This window comes from Pteronotus mesoamericanus, unplaced genomic scaffold, assembly GCF_021234165.1.
Source record: "Pteronotus mesoamericanus isolate MK-2021 breed Mesoamerican mustached bat unplaced genomic scaffold, CSHL_Meso_final contig_20, whole genome shotgun sequence".
Lineage (NCBI taxonomy): Eukaryota > Metazoa > Chordata > Mammalia > Chiroptera > Mormoopidae > Pteronotus > Pteronotus mesoamericanus.
Window position 1 is genome coordinate 22038009 of NW_026555085.1, and position 23602 is coordinate 22061610.

General features: G+C 36.6%; 1 protein-coding gene across 5 annotated transcripts in view; it reads left to right on the forward strand.

The window, feature by feature from the left end:
• MLIP (muscular LMNA interacting protein) overlaps nucleotides 1-23602 on the forward strand; it is a 231554-nt gene that overhangs the window by 89885 nt on the left and 118067 nt on the right. For 4 of the 5 annotated variants that reach the window (XM_054569496.1, XM_054569500.1, XM_054569498.1 and 1 more), the window contains exons 2-3: nucleotides 16531-16686; nucleotides 19972-20364. In XM_054569496.1, coding sequence (XP_054425471.1) covers nucleotides 16531-16686; nucleotides 19972-20364 — 549 coding nt within the window. The remainder of the gene's footprint in view (nucleotides 1-16530; nucleotides 16687-19971; nucleotides 20365-23602) is intronic. The other variant, XM_054569499.1, reaches the window with a different exon arrangement.

Consider the following 23602-nt stretch of genomic DNA (forward strand, 5'->3'; position numbering starts at 1 on the left):
ATGACTTAGGAAGCTTTCTAGCATCTACTGTGATTCAGTCAGATGCAGAACCCAATTCTCCTGGGTAGGAGCCAGAAGTGACAATGGAAGGTTAAGTTACAGTTGCAGCCACTGACTTACCACTAAGGTGAGTAGTGGGCAGAAAAACTCTGTGTTTTATCTCCTATTTCTTTACATTTAACCCATAGTATCTTTGTTTCTTACCTCTTATGTTCTCTAGGGTAGGCATATAGTTTTAATTAATTCATTCAACAGATATATATTCAGTATCTACTAAATGCTAAGCAGGAAGGATACAGGTGATCAGGAAAAAGAATCATTAATTTCTATCTTTGTAGAAGAATGCATGGCACATTGGTCCCAGGAAACCTCCCGGCATGGGTAAAAATTACTAAATGCCAAACCTAAAATTAAAAGAAACAACTATCTCAGTGTAACTTGGTTCACCTGCACCTCTTCTCCCACTCAATTATCTTTTACAAATGCATTTTCTCCATTCAAGAAAACTCTTCAGCCTAACTCGTGATTGATCCTGGAGGATATTAAGCAAATGTTAGGTCTGTTAACTTGCTCTCTATTTTGGGGTAACTCCTGACGAATATGGTTTTTAGCAATGTGGGCAAGTCACAGGGTTCGTAAAGGATCTTTAGGATGATGATAGACACAGGTTAAGATGGTTAAATATGCTTTCCTGTTTTATTTTGGGGCAAATACATTAAGAGGAAGAAAAGGAAGAAAATGTAGGTAAACATGGTAGCATTCTGATACTTGTATCAATTATAGATTTCTTTGAACCTCATATATCTATCCTAAAAAAGAAAGAAATTAACATTTATTGCATGCCTACTATGTGCCAGACTATACACTAGTGGTATTATATGTCACTTCATTTAATTTTTACATTCATTTATGGAATTTGGATGTTTATATTGCACCCACTTTATAGAGGAAGAAACTAAGGTTCATAGAATATATAATTTATGTAGTAGATTTGCAATTTTAATTCAACTCTGACTCCAAATTTGTTTCCATCAGTAGAATTAATAAATTGATGGAATAAAACATAGAACAGAGCTCACACATTACTTCAGATGTCTTTGAAGATAAATGTTTTTTATTTAATATAATGAAATACGTATTATAAACATATTTAGTCACTCAACAATATTTTTCTGTGTCTATGTTGTACTACCCTCACTGAAATTTATGTAGCTTTAGCACTCATACCAGTGACATTTTTTGGTGATATATCATTTCCATTTTAGAGTTATGTTGCAAAATAACCATGCATTGTTTTTATAGCTAGATCTAACATAGATGTAGCAAGAGAATAACAGGCATGAAATGTAGAAAAGTCAGAGTGTGTAGCCACATTTTGAGGAAGAATCCTGGAGGCTTAGAAAAATGTCCAGAACCCAATTCTCCTGGGTAGAAGCCATGTAAAGAACAAAATCCTTGCTGGCTACAACATTGTAATATATCCTGGACTACCTCCTTCCTTATTGTTTTTCTATAAATGAGTATTTCTAAGGTGAAGCCAGCAGAAACAGTCAGCAAATAAATCAGTATTAACCTGGGTTCTAGCCAGGAAGATCTGAGTTCAAATCCAACTGCATCACATGCTGGTGAAACAAGTAATTTAATCTTCCACTTGTCTGATGGACATCATAATTCTCATGATGGCTAGTTGAGAAATACAAGAGATGATATATATTAAATATCAAGAGAAACATCACATATAACTTGTTAGATGGTATTTACACATTTTATATGTAGGACAAAATCTGTTCTTGTGTTGAGTGGGTACAGTGTTTGGGGTACCCACGGAGACAGACCATGGCTGTTGAGAGTGAGAAGAGTGATCTAGATAGAAATACTTTTTACCACTTTAGATTCATGCACCCTGGTCCCTCATGTACCCTTTAAGTGCTGATGCCTTCCATTCACTCCTAAAGTACTCACGGCTTTGGCATTCAGTGTGGGTTGCTATTTGTATGCATGCTCTATCTTCAAAGTAATAAACTCACAGAGATTAAATTACTCTGTGGACCCTGACACCATGTATTTCCTGAAGACAGAAATCTCTCTTGCCCTGTCTGAATGTTCCATACAACTATTACGAATGCGCACAATTATTCATTTGTTTAATGGACTCTTATTGACACCACCTCCCCCTGCTATGTGATAGGCACTATGCTTGTGCTAGGGCTTCAGCAGGGAACAAGATAAAATTTTCCTCTTGTCCTACTGCTTATGTTCAAATTTGGGAGCCAGATACTAAAGAATTCACTATATAATCATAGAATTTTAATAGCAGCAAATACTATGAAGTACAAGGTGCTAAGAGCATACAACAGGAAGTTATATGTAACCCATGGAGGTATAGAAGGAGTCTTTAGGTAGTAATTTTATAAAGTACATTGTGTGTCAGAAACTCTGCCACTTTCATGATGCAAATTAAAATGATTCACCATGGAAATGTCTGAGTTTCTTAGAACTCATCAGGGTGAAGAGTAGTTAAGTAGGGAGAAGGTTGCTGTAATGCATCCCAAGCAGAAAAAGTAGCATGTTGGTCGTTCATCTTGCTTTGCATATCATCCTCAACCCTAAACAATACCCTGTTTCTGAGAAGGGAGTCATGACTGTTACTGAACACATGTGCTGTCAAACTTCATATATAGAATATTATATCATGCTATTTGAATCTTACAAAAGTATTGAAGTATTATTACAGAATTGCCAAAAAAAAGGGCTACTATGTCTTGATTATGCCCCACATAGTTACATTTTATGCCTATTGACCTAAAGTGAAATTTCTAATAATGCCCCTGCTCCTCTTTAATGTTTGAGGGAGTCTCAGTTTGTGGGATAAACTCTACGGTCATAAACAAAGAATCTACCTTGGGTAGAATCTACCTTGGGTTACATAGCTAATAAGTAGCAGAGGGTTGGGAATACCACACCAATACTCTCTGACCTAATGCCCATGTTCTCTCTACTATAGTGCAAACACAGTTATTTAGTTCTACTCATATTGCTCTCTAGTCTAGTCTTCCAATCTAAGACAAAACCTACAAAAGCTGGTGCTCTGATATCTGCCTTCAGTTTTTCTGCTGAGTCATGTATTTCTACAGAGTAGAAATGAAAATAAATGATGAATTAAAATAAATTATAAAATATGTATAATAAGCAGTAAATATTTATATGATATACATGTCTTTACCTTTATATTTGGCCCATTCTTTATGTTACCCAAGTATGAGGAAGTTAATTTAAAATGTAATTGCTTCTGGAAGTCAAGATGTGACTCTTAAGTACAAAATATTGGTTATTGATCTTTTCTTTGACAATATACCCTGTGTGTAGAGGAGGTTCATGACTTACCCTGGTGGGCAGAGCCTGAATGTAAAGACTCAAAGCTTTTAAAAATAATAAGTTGTCTTTTTATATTTGATTCACTTCAATAACACATTTTGAACACAGTTGTTGTCATTGTTGAAACTGAGTAATACAGATAAAATACTTATCTGTAGAATATGAGAAAACTTTTTGAGGGTACTCTTCATATGTAAATATACCTGAAACATAAAATAGGATGCTAATGCTTCCCCTTTTATTTTAAATAAAGTGCCTATAAATCATATTATATCAACAGTTATTTTGGAAATAAATATTACTTTCTCATGTTGCTTTATGAAGTTATGATGTAAACTCTAAAGATGCTAGCATCATTCTGTTTACTGACAAATAAAATTTTATGCACTGTATTCTGGGTCAGAATTTGTTTCTTTTATGATTGATATAAAAAATGCTCGCTATGGAATCTCTGAATGTTAAAATTAAATAATGTGCTTTATTCCAAGCTGTTTGCCCTACACTTTATTATTACCTCTTTGGACATGTTTTGAGATCTTCTAGTTAATTCACACACTTAATCAATTCATATTCCTGTGCTGTTGAATATGTTGTTTGTAAACAGTTGGCACAAGAGGGTTTATAGTTAGTAGACCTGGAATATATCCTCCCTCCACCCTCCCCTTTTCCTCCCTCCGTCCCTCCCTCCCTCCCTTCCTTGCTTCCTTCCTTCCTTCTTTCCTTCCTTCCTTCCTCAGAGAATATCTGCTGATATTTATTTATCTCACTGTGCTCTCTTCCCAGGCCAGATCATGAATAACATTTCATTTAGTATAACTTTGTGGAAACTTATTTTGTTTCTTTCATCAAAGTATCTCTTTTCATACATCAAATATCATCAAATATCACAGCAGAAAGAACTCTTTATTGAACTGTCCAGTTCAGCATTTCACACTGTGAGTGGGATGATGATGTGCATTAGGCAAGCAAAGGCTTCTGTGGCCAAATAAATGTGAGGAACTGTGGCTAACTCAAGCTTGAAAGGCCTCTTGACTATGAGACTCCTCCCAAAGGAGGATATGAAATATGCCAATTTCTGAATTTGTTTGATCACAGAACACCTTTATCTCTATTCATCTTGCAAGGCTGATATTATAAACAAGGCACATTGGGCAACATTGACATAGAATCTCGTTTGATAAGCAAATTGACCATGAGAAGTAAAGTGACTTATCTAAGACCTCACAGCTATTTGGTGAAAGTCTGAGATCAGAACCTCTGTTGTCTGCATCTGACCTGGATGGTTGGACATTCCATGGCTTTGAGCGTCCTGTTGTGTCTTGCTGCAGGTGTGTGTTTGTGCGTCAGAGTCATGGGGAGGAAGTTGACTGCAATTTCTCTCATCTTACTATTTTCTTTAGTTCTTATACCTTTTTAGTGAGGACCTATGAACCCTAGCAACTCCTGTTCCAGGGGAACTGAGGAACTTGAGGAGATCAGGCTGATTCTACTTTCTTCTATATAGAAAATCTAAAGTTAATGGAAGTTGTTGTCCTTTTCATTAGAAGAAAAAAGTGTAAGAAATGTCCACAAATAAAGAGATCACCGTCACTCAAGAAGTTAATTAGACAAATATATTTTGAGTGCTTTATACGTGCCACATACAGTTCTAGCTGCTAGGAAATAGCAGGGATAAAAACAAAAGTTTTTCCCTCATGGAATTTAAAATCCAATGACACAAATCAGGTAAAAAGCAAACATTAGAGGCTAGTAAATGCTCTGAAGAAAAATAACATGGCCTAAGGTACATAGAGAGTGCTGTCAAGGGGATAGAATTGGGGTTGCAATTTTATGTAGGGTGGTGAAGGATGTGTTACAGTTAAAGTGATGTTTGAGCAGAGACCTGAGGAAGTGAAAGAACAATAAGAAGCTTGGGAGAAACATTCAGGGAGTGGGATGAGCATTCTCTAAGAATACTCAAAAAGCATTGTGACTAGAGCTGAGGGATGAGAGCAATAAGGGCCAGATCACGTTGGGCTGTTGGTTATTATAAGGGTTTTGGCTTATCCCCTAGGTGACATATAAAGCTATTGGAGGGCATTGCATAAAGAAGTGACATGGTCTGACTTGTGTTTTAAAGGTGCAACATTGCTACTGTGCGGAAAACAACTGTAGTAATATATGACAGATCACGTTTCCAGAAAGCAAACTTGAGATGGAAATTAGCATGCAGGAAGTTTGTCCTCATGGGCATGCTTATAGGAGCAACACCTGTGGGAGATGGGAAGGAAACAAGATTAGGCAGAGGGAAAATTAGGCTGCAATACAGTCTCAAAAATGTCTAGACGATCTCATAAGAAACTCTGAAATTGGTATCACCCTTTAGAGTTGCCTCAAATTGGAATAAGACTACCAAGCCTTTACAAGGCTACATCAAGTAACCATTAGATGCAGGTTGCCCCTAAGAGGGAGGCATGATTTTGGGCAAGGAACTTTATTCAGCTGAGAGCAATTCTTGGAGAGGACTGACAGCTGAGCATGGTTACAACACTTCCAGCAGCTGGAGAATAAAGAGTTCCTTAGTCTGAAGAGAGGTAGGATTTATCAGAGCATCCACTACAGGAAGCAAAGTAGAAGCAGGGAAATTAGGAGGGAGTGATTCAAAAAGGAGACAATGATAGGTTCTGCAACTAGGATGTTGGAAGTAGAAGTAGTGAGATATGTTTATTTTCTGGATTTATTTTGAAAGGAGAGCCACCAAGACCCACTGATATATTGAGGAGGGATTATGGGAAACAAAGAAAAAAAAACATAGGCCCATCATTTTTGGCCTAAGCCATGAAAAATAAGTACAACTGTATGCTGAGGTGGGGAAACATTTGGAGGGTGGAAAACAGTTTCAGGAGAAAGACAAATAATTCAATTTATATTAAGTTTATCTATGAGACATCCAAGGGAAGCTATTATTTGGATATATGAGTGTATTATCCAGGGAAGCCATCCAGGCTGGGGAAATAAATTTAGAACTCATTGGCTTATAAGTACTATTTAAAGCTATGGAACTGGATGAGATTCATCAGAGGTATGACTCCTGGGCTATTTCAAAACTTAAGGGTCAGATGGCACAAAGCAGACAGAGAAGGAAGGTCCAGGGTACAGGAAGAGGACCAAGGGGAAATAAATGGTATGCCAGAAGCCAGGCTAACAAAGTGATTCAACAAAAGGAGAGTTACTACCAGATGCTATCCCTGATGGATAAATGTTTCTTATTATTTTCTTTTCCTCCTTCAAATTTTACCATACAGAAGGCCTACTTTTTTTTAATATCTAATTATGTCAAGCAGTCTCACTTAGGTGCTAGATTTTTTAAAAAATACTTAGTAGCTTCTGGTTTACTTGAATTAGAACGGTTACTAGTATTTTTTAAACTAGGTTGATATACCCGAAAGAGAAGAGAATCTACAAGCTCTAATAACGGGAGGATAAGCAATCCTAATGAGACCAAACTTAGCCTGCGATGGGATCACATGTCTTTTTGATGAGAGGTCAGAATTCCCTTTAAATATCATGCACTTGATTCTGAGTCTGTGACTAGGGAGAGTCCTGATTGGGATCTCTGGAATCACCTATTATCCTGGAGACAGGGATCCAAACTCCTGCTGGTTCCCATCCTCAGAGGAAAAACACCACTTAGAGCTAAACCAGAGTAAGTCCTAATGCTGGCCACTGGAAACAGAAACTAAGAGTCCAGAGGCCAAGAGTGAAATGTCCCTGGGAATGGCCTGAGACCATTTCCCCATGAAGCCTGTATTCAGCATGCCACCTTGCACTCTCTTCTACTTCACTCCCCATCAGTGTAACTTGTAAAGGTGTCTCATTTGTGAGACAATCTCCCATGTTGAGATTAGAGCCCAAGTTTTCTTTATTCCAACGTCTCTCAGAGCTCAGAATAGTGCCTGGCATCAACAGGTGTTTATTAAGATAAATAAATGGGATTTCTAGTACCTTCGTTTATCAAGCACAAGGCATAAAGAACAAATAAATGGAAACACGAATAGCCTTGGCAGCTGGATCTATTTAATCACATGTTTCTTGGCAAACTTTTGTGGACTAATCTGTTTTTCTCAAATTTGTTTCCCATGTCAGGAAGAAAGACTATTTGTTCTATGTTATATATTTAAAAAGCAATATCTAAAAGTCTTTTGACTGGAAGGTATTGCAGTAATGTCTGTTTAGTAATAAGGGTGAAGGGTACCCTACTTCAGCTATCTATAATGCCAGATTTTAAAGAGAATTTTGGGTTATGTTTGTTGCAAATTTTGATCAATTACTTTCTTTTGGAAAAAGATTATTCAAAAGACTAGTTTGTTCTCCTTAGTTGAAGAGAGGTCATCATTAAAAGTTTGTGTTTATAAAATGCTTCAGGGTCTCGGGCAGACCCTTCGTGACCTTCTACTCTACTGGAAACATGGTTGTATTTGGAAACATGGTTGTGGTTGGATTCCCCTTCCCCATCCTGTATAAATAATTAATTTGCTCTTCATCATCCAAGACTGGTGCCTGTTTTTATTTTTATTTTTAAATCAGGTGCCATCATTTTCTGTACAAATAAGGATGGTTTCTATAGAAATTTTCCTAAATGTGTGCACTTTTTGAAGCTATATGTAGTTATTAACCAGATGGCTGATGTATGCTGTTATAATGTATGACTACTATGTGTATTTTAAGGTAACATTATGACTTCTTTCAATATAATTGTCTATAACACCAAAAATTGCTAATTAATAAAACTAAAAACAAGGGAAAGAAAATAACTAGTGAAAAATTGCAGATAAGGCACAGAGCAAAATACCAAAATACGGGGTAGGGCAAAAGTAGGTTTACAGTTGTGAGAATGCAAAATACAGTTTATTTTTGTATTATTATTTTTATTAATTATTGTATTATTTTACATATGAACAACTGTAAGCCTACTTTTGCCCCACCCTGCAATTGATTAATTTATTTGGTTTTTATGATTTAAATGATTCAAGGAAGGATTTAAGAAGGGCAAAATATAGGGGCTGAAGTATTTCCACTCCCAAATTTGATTGTGCAACATATGAAACCATTGCTTTCTTTTAGGAGAGGTAATAAGAGAAAAAAAAAATCACAGAATAAGCTGTAGGAGAACTTCATAGTTGTTGGAGACCACTTAGAATAAACTGATTGAATCACTGATAAGGGACTGGACTGTTACTTCCCATTGGGGAGCCATACACTAGATATTTGAGATGAATGGTCTCTAGAGTTTGTTAATGCTATCCTTTGATGTCTGGGTTTATGTACACATATACTAGTAATTTGATTTATAATAGATAATAATATGTATAACAGAATATATGTATTCTTCATTCCTATTCCCCATTGAAAAAATTAAAACATCTTAATTCAAGATCTTTAATCATCAAAACTTGACTTGCTTTTCTAGTCTTATTTTCCTTTACTCTCATTTATGTTATTCAGCAAACCAAATAACAGCAGCACTAACAGGATTAACATATACTAAGTATTTGCTAGCACAGAATTAAGGCTTTACATGCTGAATTTAATTGCTATCCTCACAAGAACCTTGCGAAAGAAATATTGCTCTTATCCATACTTCAAGGTGAGAGGACGGAGATTTTGGGAGGCTCAGTAATGTCTCCTTGGTCCCACAGCCCATATACAACCCCCTCCAGGGTCCCGTCCTTTTCAACTACACCTGCTGCTTCCTGCAGTTCTGAGAGGCGCCTTCACTCAAGCTCTTTTCTCTGCATGAAATAAATGTTCTTTCCTGTCTTCATAGCTCCCCATTCCCCCATCTTTCTAAGCGCAGCCCGAATCCCCCTTTCTCCCTGAATTACTTCTGGGGGCTGTGATCTCCCCATACTGGAAAAATTCCTCTAAGTAGTCACTACTTGAAGTGTCCCAGGCCAGGAGCAGGGCATCAGATGGAAATGCAGAATCCGAGGCCCCACTCCAGATGTTCTCAATCAGTAACTGCATTGTAAAAGCTCTTCAGGCAGTTTATGTGCAAAGATTGAGAACTGCGGTATGGAACTTACTCTTTCTCTCTCTCTCTTTTGCTTTATACCTTTGTGATTTGTATATCTGTTTTATATTCTTAACTGGACTGTAAGCTCTTTGAAGGCAGGAGGGTGTTATATCCTCTTTTCAGTATGTAAGATGTATTCATACATATATACAACATAGAAAAGGCACATAATTTGGTGATATAACAGAATTTATATTTAAAAGTTTAGATCATTTTCTAGGTCAAAAGTACTGTGTTCTTTGGAATATTTTTTCCCTGTGTGCTAGCAGATTCACTTAGACAATTATTTCACTTGTAATATTTCCACAAATTCAAGCTTTTGATTACATTGAAAATGTGAAGAGGCATAATCCAGGCCCTTAAAATAAAACCTTCATTCTTGATCCCATATCCTTAAGTCTGTAACCAGCTCTTGGTACACAACATCTTTCATTGTCAGTGTGTGAATATAGATATTACAGATTTGGAGAAAAATCAATCCTTAGAAAATAGGAATACTGAAAGCTAAAGACTCCAATAAGTGTCATGCATGAGGTTTTGAGGTTTGTTTGTCTGCATTCAGGACACTCACTGTCTTCTAAAAACCTTGGAATGAAATTTTGTTTTAATGAATGTTTGATTCCAAGCCTTATTTCATAGCTAATTTGTTTAATAGCAAAACCTCAGCCCCTGCAGATGCTCCTATAACATTGAAATGATCGCTGTATGCTTTCTCTCTCTCTCTCTCTCTCTTTAAAATTTGGACACAGTGTTTGTATATATTTGTACCTCTAAATGTTCTCAGGGAGTGTGACCAGCTGATCACTAAGACTGGCAGATGCTCAGGCCCTTCCATCAGCTTCTTGATGCTGTGCAATCTGGCTTCTCTCTTCTTTTTGCAGAATATGTAATTGGAACATACGCATGAAATGAGTGCAAACACGTATCTGTGGGTGGCTTTTTTTCCTTCTACTGGCTCCATTTCAGCAGTCAATATGACCTCTCGTGAAGTTCCATATCTAAAAATTGTCAACACATAAAATCTCTTTGGAGCTGATAAAATTCTTCAATTCAAGGAGGATTCTACTTTACCTCTTTCTAGAATTCTTTTTTTCTGTGTAAGTGTGTGTGTTGTTTCCGTGTGAGGCTCCCTTCCCACCTCATCATTGGTTTGCTCACTCCCGTGTGTGATGAATCAATGCTTACAGAATAGGGGCTTCCGAGTGACTGTGGGAGCTATTACTTCAAATGAGCTCGTGCATCTTAACAGGGAGCGTTCAGACCACACCCCAGGTAAAAGGAGTCTTTCCTTAATGCTTTCAAGAACTTTTAAAAGGCTGTGCACTGTGGTGTTTGCTGCAGAAGGGCTTATGGGAGAGCTGCCTGGGTGTAGATAAATTTGCCTGTGTTTCAAAGTGAAATGTTATCTACAGTGACTGTAAAGGCAGAACTGCTTACAGGGGAACTAAAGAAAATGCTCAGGACTGCCCTTGGCGTAGTGTCAACGCTCAGACATCCTGTAATGTCTCTTTTCAACAAGAGGCTAGTGGCCATCTGCGAGTGGGGGTGTCAACATCGGAAGAGAACTCTTAGGAAAACAGAGGAAAGGAAGGCATTGCAGCCTGAAACTGAGCAAAGGAGCAGCTTGCCTTCATGGCATGGGGGGAAACTATCTTAAATTATTTGGCTGCCTGGTGAGAAGGTGACAGTCTCAAAACTTTCAAGTGCTTGAAACCATATTTATGAAAAGATTTTAATTCTTTCAGCTGTAATTTCTATTATTAAAACAGTTTCCCAAGGATAGGAAGGAAGATGTGATTTTAAACAGCATTGACGACTGAAAGTGTTAATTAGCATTTAACCAATGCAACGGTATTAACATGCATCTGTTCCTGCTTTGTGTGGAAAATGATTTTTCATTACCATAGCGATTCATTTCTGGGCTCCAGTGGAACTTGGCCACAGTATGCGGTAAATAGCAATTATTTTTTTCTTTCCTAAAGAAGGGCTTCAACAGTCTACCGGCTAACATTGGAATACGTGCATGAAAGGAGGGCAAACATATATCGGTGGCTTGTTTTTCCTTCTGCTAGCTCCATTTCAGCATTTAATATGACCTCTCACAAAGTTACCAATCTAAAAATTGTCTACACATAAATTATCTCTTCATCTAAATGTTGCGTATGTAACTGGTGTAATTTCAAATCATTTTTCAGTGAAAATGCTGTACAAAAATTTTGTACATCCTTGGTAAGATAAGAAGGTGCTATGGTAACATTGAAAAGAGCCCCATGCTCACATCGTACTCCCAGCTTAAAAGTGAATTCCAAATCATTGCTCTTTTTTTGGTTGCTCTTCTGAGGAATGTGTGTGGACAGGAATTTATCCCTGATCTTATTCTCCAGCAGCAACCTGGGAAGATGAACGAGCCTTTAGTCCTATTAGATTTTTCATTTTTATGTTGTTTTCAATGACATAAACTGAAATTTAAAAATTTTGTTTACGACCGGAGAAGAAATTTTATGTAGCATATGGATACTTCCATAGGAAAATACAACAAATAAAGTAGAAGGAAATAGTTTTACTTCTTTTCATTTGCTTTCATTGTCAGCATGTGGTTATGTTCAGACAATCTTTTGAGAACATTGTTATGAAAGCACAGCTTATTCATTGAAGCATCCGTTTTCATTCATATTAGTGGAGATCTATTTGTATTTTATAGTGATTAAGTAGTATTGAATTACACAAATTGTGTAAGGCTTTTGGAGAAGTAAATTTTCATTATTTTATATGCTTTAGAAGGCAAAGCCACATACTTTTAGTAATGGTTATATGTATTTCAGAATAATGGGGTGCTTATACCGAAGCCTTTGCTCCATTGGTATTTAAATCGCATTTGGATGAGACTAAGATAGACCTATCCAGGGGGGTGGGCAGGTGGGGGGGCGGGGAGAGGATGAGGGAAGCCTCCAGAATCTGGGGACAAAGTCACATTGTCACCTCTTCTTTGCCTTCTAAATGAAAACATGTGATGGATTATCTGAACTTCCCTAAGGGGTTTCCTTGCTAACACCACTTGTCATCTATCCTGATATTGATGAGATTAGTTATGTAAAGAGCGCTTCCTAGAAAATAACCCATATAGAAAGTGTGTTGTGTTACGTATGGCTGATAAGACTAGACTGATTTATTATTTTCTGAGAAGAAGCTGAAACCTGGGAATTGTGACATGACTGCAGTCATGGAATAATGACAAACAGCTTCCCACGCTGAAAGGAATATTAAAAAATAAAAGTTGGCTCAGAGGGTTTGTCTCTTTATTTTAAATCCCCTAAGGAATATGTATTTTTAATAAGGCATAGATATTTTAGTTGTTAAGTTCCCAGAAAGAGACACCCTAACTCTGGGAAGTGGCCCAGAGTTAGTTCATTAGGCCCACGACTTCAGGAGAGCCACCTGCCATCCGTCTTTCTCCCCAGCCCAGACTTTCTGTCACCCAGCCCGCCTTGTGTTTTGATAAGGACTGCCCTGCTAACACTCTGTCTCGCAGTTCCTTAACCTTCACAGTTTCAGGGTCCTGCTTGTTTTTTCATCTCAGGTACTCAATCTCAACTAGAATTACTGTACGTCTAAATCTTACTCTCTCACAACCATGTCACCTTTCTGAGTTCTTCCTCTGCTGTGGGATCACTTCAGTGTAGAATCTGGAGGGTTCAGCCTTGGGCCCCTCCTTCTCCTATGTGTGCTTACCCCCTTGGTGCGCTCATCCTGTCTTGTGGTTTTAAATACCATGCATTGCTTAAGAACCCTAATAATTTTATCTCCAACACAGACTTTCCTCTGAACTTGCTCCACATTTCCACTTGGGTTTGTATTTGGCGTATCAAATTTGATTGGTATTCTCAAACCAGCTTCATCTGTTGTTTTCCCCATTTCAGTGAATACTAACTCATTATTTTTTAAATTATTCAGGTCAAAAATTTTGTACTTATCTTGACTCTTGGTTACTTTTTATATCCCACATCTAATTTTCCAGCAAATTCTAAGTTTTTCTTTTAAAATATAGCCAGAAATGTAACGCTTTTGATCATTATTAACTGCAGCAACCCATGCTCAACTTGGCATTTTCTCTCTGATGGGTTATTGCAATAGTCTTATAGCCAGTCTTCATAGCTTATGACTGTTGAATACTATACATTTTACATATGTCTTTTTTACTGCTTCTCTCACTGGAATGTAAATTCCATTAGGGTAGAGATTTTTGTTCACTGTTATATCATTAGCCCCTGCAATATTGCCTCATATTTAGTATGCATTTAATAAGACCTTGAGTAAATAAAAGGAAGCATAAGGTAAAGTGTTCAAGTGAGGGTTGTGTCTAGTAGGGCCGGACTGAAGGACCAAGACATTGGGGCGGGGGTGGGGTGGGGCGGTGAATCGATGTGGTGATGGGGACCTTGGAAGTTCTCTGATTGTTTCAATGATCTCAGTGGAATGAGAAACAAAGTCACCAGCTCAGAGAAAAACTAGGGAAGGTGTTGGGGGTTTGAAGAAAGAAAAAAAGATGTGAGTTTTCTAGGCAGGTGGAAGAGTGAATGGGCTATGGAACTATAGTGTTAATATAGAGCAACACGGAAGGGACTGCTTGAAGCTCAGAGTCATAAATTTGAAGTAAAACCAGTAAGCATGGTCATGAGATTTTCACTAAGCACATTTACCTCTCTGATGCAGGAGTAGAGGGGATATGGGATTAGATTTAGTGGGGACTGTGATTTACCCAAATGGGGATGACAATGTGAGAGAGGGGTAGAAATCTGAGGAGTATACTTAGGTGTGATTGTGGTAAGTGTAGTCACTTGGTAAATGCAAGCTGGTTAAAAAATGAAGCATGGGAAAACTTAATGTTGGAAGGATCAGTAGACTTTCTTTCAGGCAGACTGAGAAATGTTAGCGTTAGAAAACCAGTGGACTTGGTGTGAAGAGAAAAGAAGTGATGGTCAGAGAATGAAAAAACTGAAATTATGGAGGGACTATGGCTCTCGGTCTACTAGGCTAGGGATGTGAGAGGCAAGGAGAGTAGAGATCAAGGCAACATAATATTAGAAAAATTATCCATGGAATATGATATTGGGTATTATAAAAATCATAGTGTTAGAGGGAGTAGAATTGAACTGGGAACTTAATCTTCAAATAAAAAAGGGTTTGATTTGGGTGTGGAGAGATGACTACAACAAGGAGAGGTAGTGAGTGGTCTGGACTGATGACATGGGATTCAAAGTTGGAAGTTTTTAGGTAAAAGAAAAAGAATTGTCTGGAAGCAGTAAAAAAGAGTAAGGAGCACACCTGTTCCACTCCCAGGCCTAGTGTGAGAGAAAACAGCTACCACTGAGAGAGAGCTTCTTGGAAATGGGAGTTGTTCAGAGAGAACCATCATTCAGTTAGAGCTAGAATATTTAGAGAAGAGGTTAGGGATATGAAGGATTTTGTGATGACCGACTGAATTCCAGACAGCAGACAATGAAAATGTTTCAAAGGTTGGAGCATGGTACAAGATGGGAACAAAGCTAGGGGTGTGCGTAGCATACAGGGCTTGGGGGGTAGTTCAGAGGCCTGGGTTTCTCACAGGGACTACATATTCAGAGTTAAAGGGCATACTGAGATAAGGTCCAAGTTGTCCAAGTCACAGAAAGGTGATACAACTTGAAAGGAAAGAGAGTAGGGCTCTTGCCAGGGCACATCATATATTTTGTGACAGAGTCATGGAGGCAGCAAAGGGACAGTGTTACTCTGACTAGATGGGGCTGATTTTATCACGGACATTGCTTTGATCAAAACTGACTTCCCTTCACCTTCCTACTCTCCCCACTTTATCACATTCATGAACTTTTCTTTATCTTAGTTCATTTACTCTGGACTCTAAGAAGACTGTGTTTCTCCTCTTGTTTCCTTATTCTGCCTGCTCCCTCCAAGATCTTGTTCTGCTTTCATTCTGTACTGGTTTCTTCCTTCAGACATGTTCAGGTGTATCCCATTACAGACAAAAAGGCATCTCTGTGACTCTACTTCCCTCTCCAACTGTTCTTAACCTTTTTCCTTACTTCTCATCCAGACTTCTGTAAAGAGAAGTCTGCAGCACCATCTTTTCTTTCTCCCTTTTTCATTTATTCCTCAATCTATTTGCTATAGACTTTTCTTCCTTGTCTCTTGCCTTGTGTCTTTCAAAACCAGAATTATCTAACATTCCAATGTGACTGTGTCATTTCCCACTCTACAGTGCTTTAATTGTTTTCAGTTGGCAATAGGATAACATGCAGGCTTTATCCACATCCCACAGTGCTGCTTCTTTCCACGCTTTTGCTTAGCTGGTTTTCTAAGCCTGGACATCTTTAAATTCCTCTTTACTGGGACTTAAATTTCAGGTGTTTGTTCCTAGAGCTTCCTAGGTTGGGTAGGTAGATATTCCTCATTACTTGTCCCTTAGTATTCTGTGCACACCCTCTTTCTCCTTGTGAGTCGTCTATTGACTTCTATTCACTGTTGTATACCTAACTCCCGATTGCCTGCCACACAGAAAACACTTAACAAAATTATTTTTGAATGCATAAAGAGTGAATAAAAGATAAAACATATCTTTTAGCAGCCATTCACATCCTGATAGCCAGAAAAGTTTACTTCTAATTTTAAATCCATATTTAGTATTCTTGTTTATGATAAATGTTGGAAGCTTCTTGCATGCTTGGTGATCCAAATCAAAGTGAACCTGCTAACCCAGGGTTAAATGAATAAAAGTCCATTTTGAAACAGATTGGAAGCTGCGTGTGTGATGAACCCACGGGGGTAGATAGGCCCTATAATATTCCAGCCGATCAACTTGCCACCTGTTATTTTATTGTCATCTCCTATAACAGGATCTTGCTTTTTCTGAAAGAGAGTATCATAAAAAAAGAATCTGATGCACTACGTCTACTTTTTACAGCTATTTTCTTTGGTAACCATTTTCATGATCACATGAAAATAGGCAATTTATCAAAATAAATGAGATAAATATCATGGTGTACAGAGAAAAAGTCAAGCTAAACCTTTGACAAGACTACAAGTCTAATTTATTACATGTCTCATAGGTCTCTTCTGGTGATTCTGAAGCCAAACCTTTGATCTTCACATTTGTCCCCACTGTCAGAAGATTACCAACCCACTCTCAGTTGGCTGACATCTCTAAATTCCTTGTTAAAATTCCTGAGGAACCAAGTGATAAGATTCCAGAAACTGTAAATAGGGTAGGATTATTTTTATTCTTTTTTATATCAAGCAATTGACATTAAATTATCCATAATAATAACTTACAAATATGTATGGATGTTTACTTCCTCTGCTTAAAGTGGGACAGCCATGAAATCTAAGGTTGACTAAAAATATAATTATGTAATAGGAACTTAAATGTTATCTAATCTCAGGTTCTCTCTAATATATTATTATTAATCTTGCTGAGTTGATATCCTATTGTTTGTCTCCTCCTACCTCCCCTTCTCTCAAATGTATCTTAAAATAGTAAAAAAATTAAAATGAAGTTTAAACTTATTTTGAAAGAAAATACAAGATTAAATAGTGAGGTGCTACTACCTTACATGTAATAAATTAGCAACATTATAAAAGTATAATACCCAATGTTGGGGCAATTGTGGAGATATTTACATGCTTGCACTTTGCTTCTAGTTTTGTGAATATGAACAGTTTTGGTGGAACACCTTTATCCACTGTTATAAAACTGTTCATAGCCTTTCAATAACCTAACTCTTGGAAATGTATCCCCCAAATAGGACAAAAGAACAAAAATGTTATGTAGAAAAATAATTAGAAAAAAAATAAAAACAACCTAATACCGGAAAAGTTAAGAAGATGACAATATATCTCCTTGACAAAGTTATGATTATAGTGATTATGTAGTTCCATGGAAAATGTTAACCTTAAAATATTATGTAACAAAAAAGGTTTAAAATTGCATTTACACCCTGAGCATACTTTTCTAAAATGAGACCTTAAATTGAAATTAAACAAAAAAACTCCTGAAAATGACTTGTGATAGAATAATGGCATTGTGGTTTTAAAAAATTCTCTTTAAAATGTGTTCTAATACTACCTTATTTTAACTAAAATGTGATTAGAAGAACTGTGGTATTCTTGAGCCAGCTGGAAGGACAGGAAATAATCTGATTTATTTTGTCTATATGAAAACATCTTACCTAATAAGTAGTAATATATTTATATTTCTGAGATTTTCAATGTTATCTTATTTCAAAGATCATTGGGGCCAAATTATTTCAGAGAAATCCTGAATATTATGTAAGGCTCTTCTGGGAAGTTTCTCCCCAACCGTACTCAACTACATATAGTATATTCATAGTATCCTTTGTTATTAGGTGCTATGATTACATGAAGCTGTAGATACACGAACCAATTTCAGTTGCAAATCTCCAAAGCTTTCAAGAATGATGATATTTATCTGATGATTGCAATGATACACACACACAACTACATTATTAAAATAAGATTAAAGTTTTTTCTTTCTATTTTTTAAATGGTTCAGTATTATAATCAAACATGGTAAATAATCCCTCATTCTTTTTATATTTGACGACTACTGACTGAACACATGTTAGGTGTTTGGTGCTGTGGATTCTGACTGAATAAAGTCAACTGATTACTTATTTGTTATTGGGAATGCAGACAGTGAAAAAATTGAAAAGTATATAAAATCTCAGGTATTGATGAATGCTGTAAAAATGTTTCAGAGTAAAGGAATAGAGAATGATAGACTATGGAAGAAGGAGTTATTTTAGGACATTAATAATATTTTCAAAAACGAGTTCAAGTTTTTGCCAGTTTTTTAGTTATTCCATTACTTTTTATAGTAAGGAGTCTGTCACTGAGCACTGCTTTTACTTTACACTTCCTTCCAATTTGGGTTTTTGTTACTATATGGTATTGTAATTAATATGTGAAATGACCATTATCAGAGAAATCCTAATCAGAGGCAATTTGTGTTATCTTGACTATATCATCATCAGCTGGAAAGTGGGGAATTGGTGTGTAAAGTCATATCCTTAGTTTAGTTATACCTAATCAATGGTTTGATTTCTATTCTGTTTTCATACACACAAAACATATACATACATATTATCATATATTAAATTGACAACAATAGTTGAAATTATTTTAGTTTAACTAGTGTCCTTTTTAACTTTCTATTTTGAAATAATTTTAAACTTAAAGAAAATTTTAAAGAAAAATAGTAAACATAGTATGGTTATCAAAACCAAGAAAATTCACGTTGGGTCTTTTAAGCACTATGGCAGCACACATAGCTACTGTCTTTTTTAGAACAAAGTCTTTTGGTAATATGGTAAAGTTGTCTTACTCCCGGTCTTACAAACTTTCTGTGTGTTCATAGAAAATTGGATGAGAAAAGATTTAGAATTACAAATACAAGATAAAATGACAGTAAAAAATAGTCTGTGCTAAAAACTTCTATCTTTTTTTATGTCCTAGTCACAAGTTCTTTCCAATTAGCTTAGACTGTTTTGTCTAATACCTGTGCATTTTGTCCTGATTTTATTTTTTTCTCTCAGACTATTACAGAGATTTACATTCTTCTAGGATCTTTCAGTGGGATTTCCTTTATCCCCTGGCTTATATAGAATATACAGGTTTTGCTTGACCATTAACTAAGCCCTTGACCAGTCTCCTTTTGTTTCATGAATATCTTCATGGAAAATATTGCTCTCTTCCTCTCTCTCTCTCTCTTTCTCTTTTTTTTAAAAGGTCATCTCATGATTTATGTTAGGTAGCCAAAGTAGCTAAGAAAGGGCCAGGAGCCAAAAAGGTCCAAAAGGGCTCTTATTCAAGGCAGGACACTGAGATCGGACATCCTGAGTATGAGCAGACCGCAGCAGCAAGGGAAAGGGTAGAAAGGTTTTTAAGAGTGTGTAGCATACCCCCGGGGTGGGTGAGGCACCATGCTGATTTGACCCAGGTGTCCTGGGTACATGTGTTTGTTAGACAATGTTCTCCGATCAGGGATGGCTGATTCAGTCACAGAAAGTCTGGGAGATTTATGGGCCTTGCCCCTGGGAAAAGCTCGAGGAGAGGGGAGGGGCAGTGAGGATTCAGCTGGTTTCCAGCAGGATTCCTGTGGCTATGCCTCAGTTGCTTCTAGTAGTAGGGAACCTCTTGGTTGGGTATTTAGCCGGTGACGTATACCTTCTTTGTTCCAGCCTAGGCAGCGGCTTCAGTCCTCCATGTCCCAGTACATTCTAACAATTTATTAGAAAGCAGGTTTGTTTATTGATGTTGATTCCAAGCCCTACATTGTTTGGGTTTAGGCTAGGACAAACAGGTAGGCTAGTAAAAGTCAACTGTTAAATACAACCTAATCTCTCCTGATTTTTAAGTTTGTTTTTTATAAATTCTTGTTCATAAGCAGGTTAAGCTTTTAAGTGTGCAAGCAAAAAAGAAGCAAGTGTCAAACCAATGTCAATACTTTTATGTCTCTACATTTATTGCAGTCAAATTTCAATGAGTACTTGACATTGAATGCTGGGAGCCAACAGGAGAGAGACCCTGGCACATTGACTCATCCTTCAGAGGTCAGCGGAAAGATTTCACAAGGAAGGGAATTTAAAGCAAACGAGCCTCAAGGAATGCAGCAAAGTGGCCTCTTCAAAGCTGAATATGTCTTTATTGTGGACTCTGAAGGGGAAGATGAAGCCACAAGCAGAAAAGTTGAACAAACTCCCCCAGTGGGGATGGGCACCACAGCGACTCGGCCCAAGTCTCTAGCTATCTCCTCCAGTCTGGTCTCTGATGTGGTACGTCCTAAAACACAGGCCACAAATCTCCAGGCCCCATCACATCCTGAAATGCCCCACAGGATGGCTTCTCAGCAAAAGCATGGGCAGGTAGGTTTTTCTTCTTATATGAAAAAAAATATTGTTTACATATCCTTTGTTCCAGGCTGTCTATGGTCATGGAGCCTCCAGTGTGGGGCTGCCTCAAGTGAAATAGGGAGAAGATCACATCCCAAAACTTAGCAGCAAGATTGAATGCTTTCTTTAGGGTGGAGAGTCTTTGGTGCAGTAGGAGAAGACCCATGTCTGTGATGGCAAGAAATAAATGCCAAGGAAAGAAAGTTAAGGAGGGATTTTGAAGGGAAAAAGAGAGAAAATTTGTCACTGGCTATTTGTTCTAATGAAATTGTAATATGACTTTGACAGGGGTAGTAGAATGTCAGGAATGCAGAGGCTGGCTTTGGAGTAAATAGTGGATGGGGAATTGCCCTTGACAGTGAGCATGAGTCAGTACCAAGATGTCCTGTTTGGGATCTGCCAGTTCATGCATTTGCAAGCATCTCAGAGTAGTTGGGAGAACATTTCTATTGGTGAATTGGCTTTTTGCTGCTACTAAGGTTTATGCAAAAATGTAGAGTAGACATCTTATTTTTGGTGCCACCCCATCTTTATTTCTGTAACCTTCACTGACTTCCTGATGATGTATTCACATCTCCTCCACGCATCTAGTATTCTCATGCTGCCTTGTGGTGATAGAAGGCTCACACTGGGCTATCCATACCCAGGTCTACTGGACTAAAACATTTATTTATTCTTGAAGTTTATTCTCAGCTAATAATTTAAAATATTCTAATCACATAATTAAACATATTCTCAGTAAGTGTGACAGGCTTAAACATTTTTTTCTTGCCTCAGGCAAGATAATAGAATAACCAATAGGAGATGTAGGGGTTTCCATAGTCAGTGGAGAGTAATTTTATGGGGCCCCTTTGAAGAAAAACATGCAGGTGTGATGATACCAGATATTAAAAAAATATTCTTAATGAAGCAATTCTGGTTTTTAAATTTACTCTTTTCCCTAACTGATATGTTTCTTCCCAAGTTGGTCATTTATTTTGTTTTAATGTAACTAAATATATAGCAATCAAACTGGAGACTAAATACACACTTTGGAATTTTTTTTTTTGCCAACATATGTTTTAGTTAGGAGGTTATAGTTTATGCTATCAAAGCTCCAAATGAAAAGACAAAGTACAACCTAATTCACTAGTAGTGGATAAAAATGAATCTTACCACAAATGGAGAAATACTGGCTCCTGAATTGTTTGGGAATAGCTATTGTTCCTGTTTCCATTTTTCTTAATAATTCCTATGAGTGATGAATAGAGGTCATCATGAAATAAAAATAAGATGAATTAAAAATAAGATGACTTACTCACAAATTTAAACTAAAAATAAAAAATGACCAGGGTGCAAAAGAAGGCACTCTGAGAAGTTTAATGTAGTCAGTAGTAGAATTTTAATATAAAAAATCTAGAGACTATCCCATGACTGCATTACTTGATGACAACAATGTAAATTTTTCAATCAGAAATGTAGTTGCAATTTTCTGGTCAACCTGGTAAAAATAAATAGAATTGTCTATTAATTAGTACTATTAGTGAGTAATAATAATTTATTAAACTATTCCTGAAAAAAGTCTTTAGTTCTCAGTTAGATTTTAACTTTTTTCATAGCCTAACCTAAATGTCATTTTCTCTCTATATCTTGTACCTCTTTTTTTTTGCTCTCTTAAATTATCACCAAAATTCACATTTCATTCCTTTCTACCCCTGAGGCCTTGATTCCTCTGTGTGTAATGCTTCTTTTTTCCTCAGACTCAAGGCAATTTTGGCCTAGGCTACTTGATACTCAAAGTTCTGCTCAAGCAGACCCATTTTCTAGAGAAATTCCCTTTGAAGATGGGTTGGTTTTCCTCCCTTATTTCTGTCATTTTTCTTATAGTTTTGTAGCCTTTTTGGAAAATCTTCAATATAACTCCTTTAGACTTGGTTATAATGGCTGATTTTATCTTTCTTCCTCACTAGACTAAAAACAACTTGAAGTCAAAGTCTGTCTCCTGTTTATTTCTGCATCCATAGCACTTAGTGCAGTGTCTTGAACATAGGTAAAGTTCAATAAGGTGTATGAAAAAAATATTTACAAGTTTACATATTTAAAGTCTTTTCTCAGATATTGACTCCTTCATGAAGTCTACTTTGGTTCTTCAGGGAAAGAAAACTCTCCCTCAGTTTAACTCTGATAGCTTTCTCCCACCTTGAACATCTTTTATTATAATTATTCAATTACAGCATGTATTATAAATATTTAGGTTAATGCCTTATCTTCCCCAGTAGATTGTAAAGTTTTTATAGGAAAAGATCCTGTTAAATCCATTTCTATTAAACATTTTGTTCCCTAGATATGTTTAATAGAAACAGAAATGTTTTTTTTTTTAATTAATTTATTTACTTTTTAAATACATTTGTCTCTGCCTTCCCCCCACCTCTTTCCCTTGCCCCCTCCCACCTTCCCTCCCTCAGCTCTTCCCCTTTGGTTTTGTCCATGAGTCCTTGCTATATGTTCCTTGACTTTCCCCTTCCCTTCCCTTTCCCTGCCCCCCCTTCCCTCTTGTCTCTGTTGATTTCTTTTCCTTTCAGTGTTGCTGGTCATATTTTCCTTGCTTCTTTGCATTGTTGGTTAGGTTCCGCTTATAGGTGAGATCATATGGTATTTGTCTTTTGCCCCCAGAAACAGAAATGTTTAATAGAAATAGAAATGTTTATATTTCTATATATAAATAGAATATATTAATATACATATTAATATATAGAAATATATATCAAACATTTTATTCCCTAGAAATGTTTAATAGAAATATAAATATAATGGTTACTGTATTATATTGAACATAGTACAAATATTGGGTTGAGTGTATTTTTGTTCCAAAGGTTGTAATGGCATGTTTAAGTATAAGCACATTATGCTAAAAAAAAATCCCTAAAGAATTTAAATTTTAAAGTGTAAGTCAAAAGTGAAAATGCTATGTAAGCAGTTGAATTAAAATCCTCATAAATAAAATTCAGAAAAAAATACTCTATAATGAAATACTGTATTCATGTTTTTGAGTGTTGGTGTAAAGGTGTAAAAATAATCTTACCTAGGGACAGTATTAGAGTTCAAAGAGGTGAATTTATACATATAAACACAGACTGGTTTGTCTAAAAGAACTTCCATAAAATCTGGTATCAATCAGATCAATTTGGGAATACAAAATAATAACTGATTACTCTTATTATAATAATATATT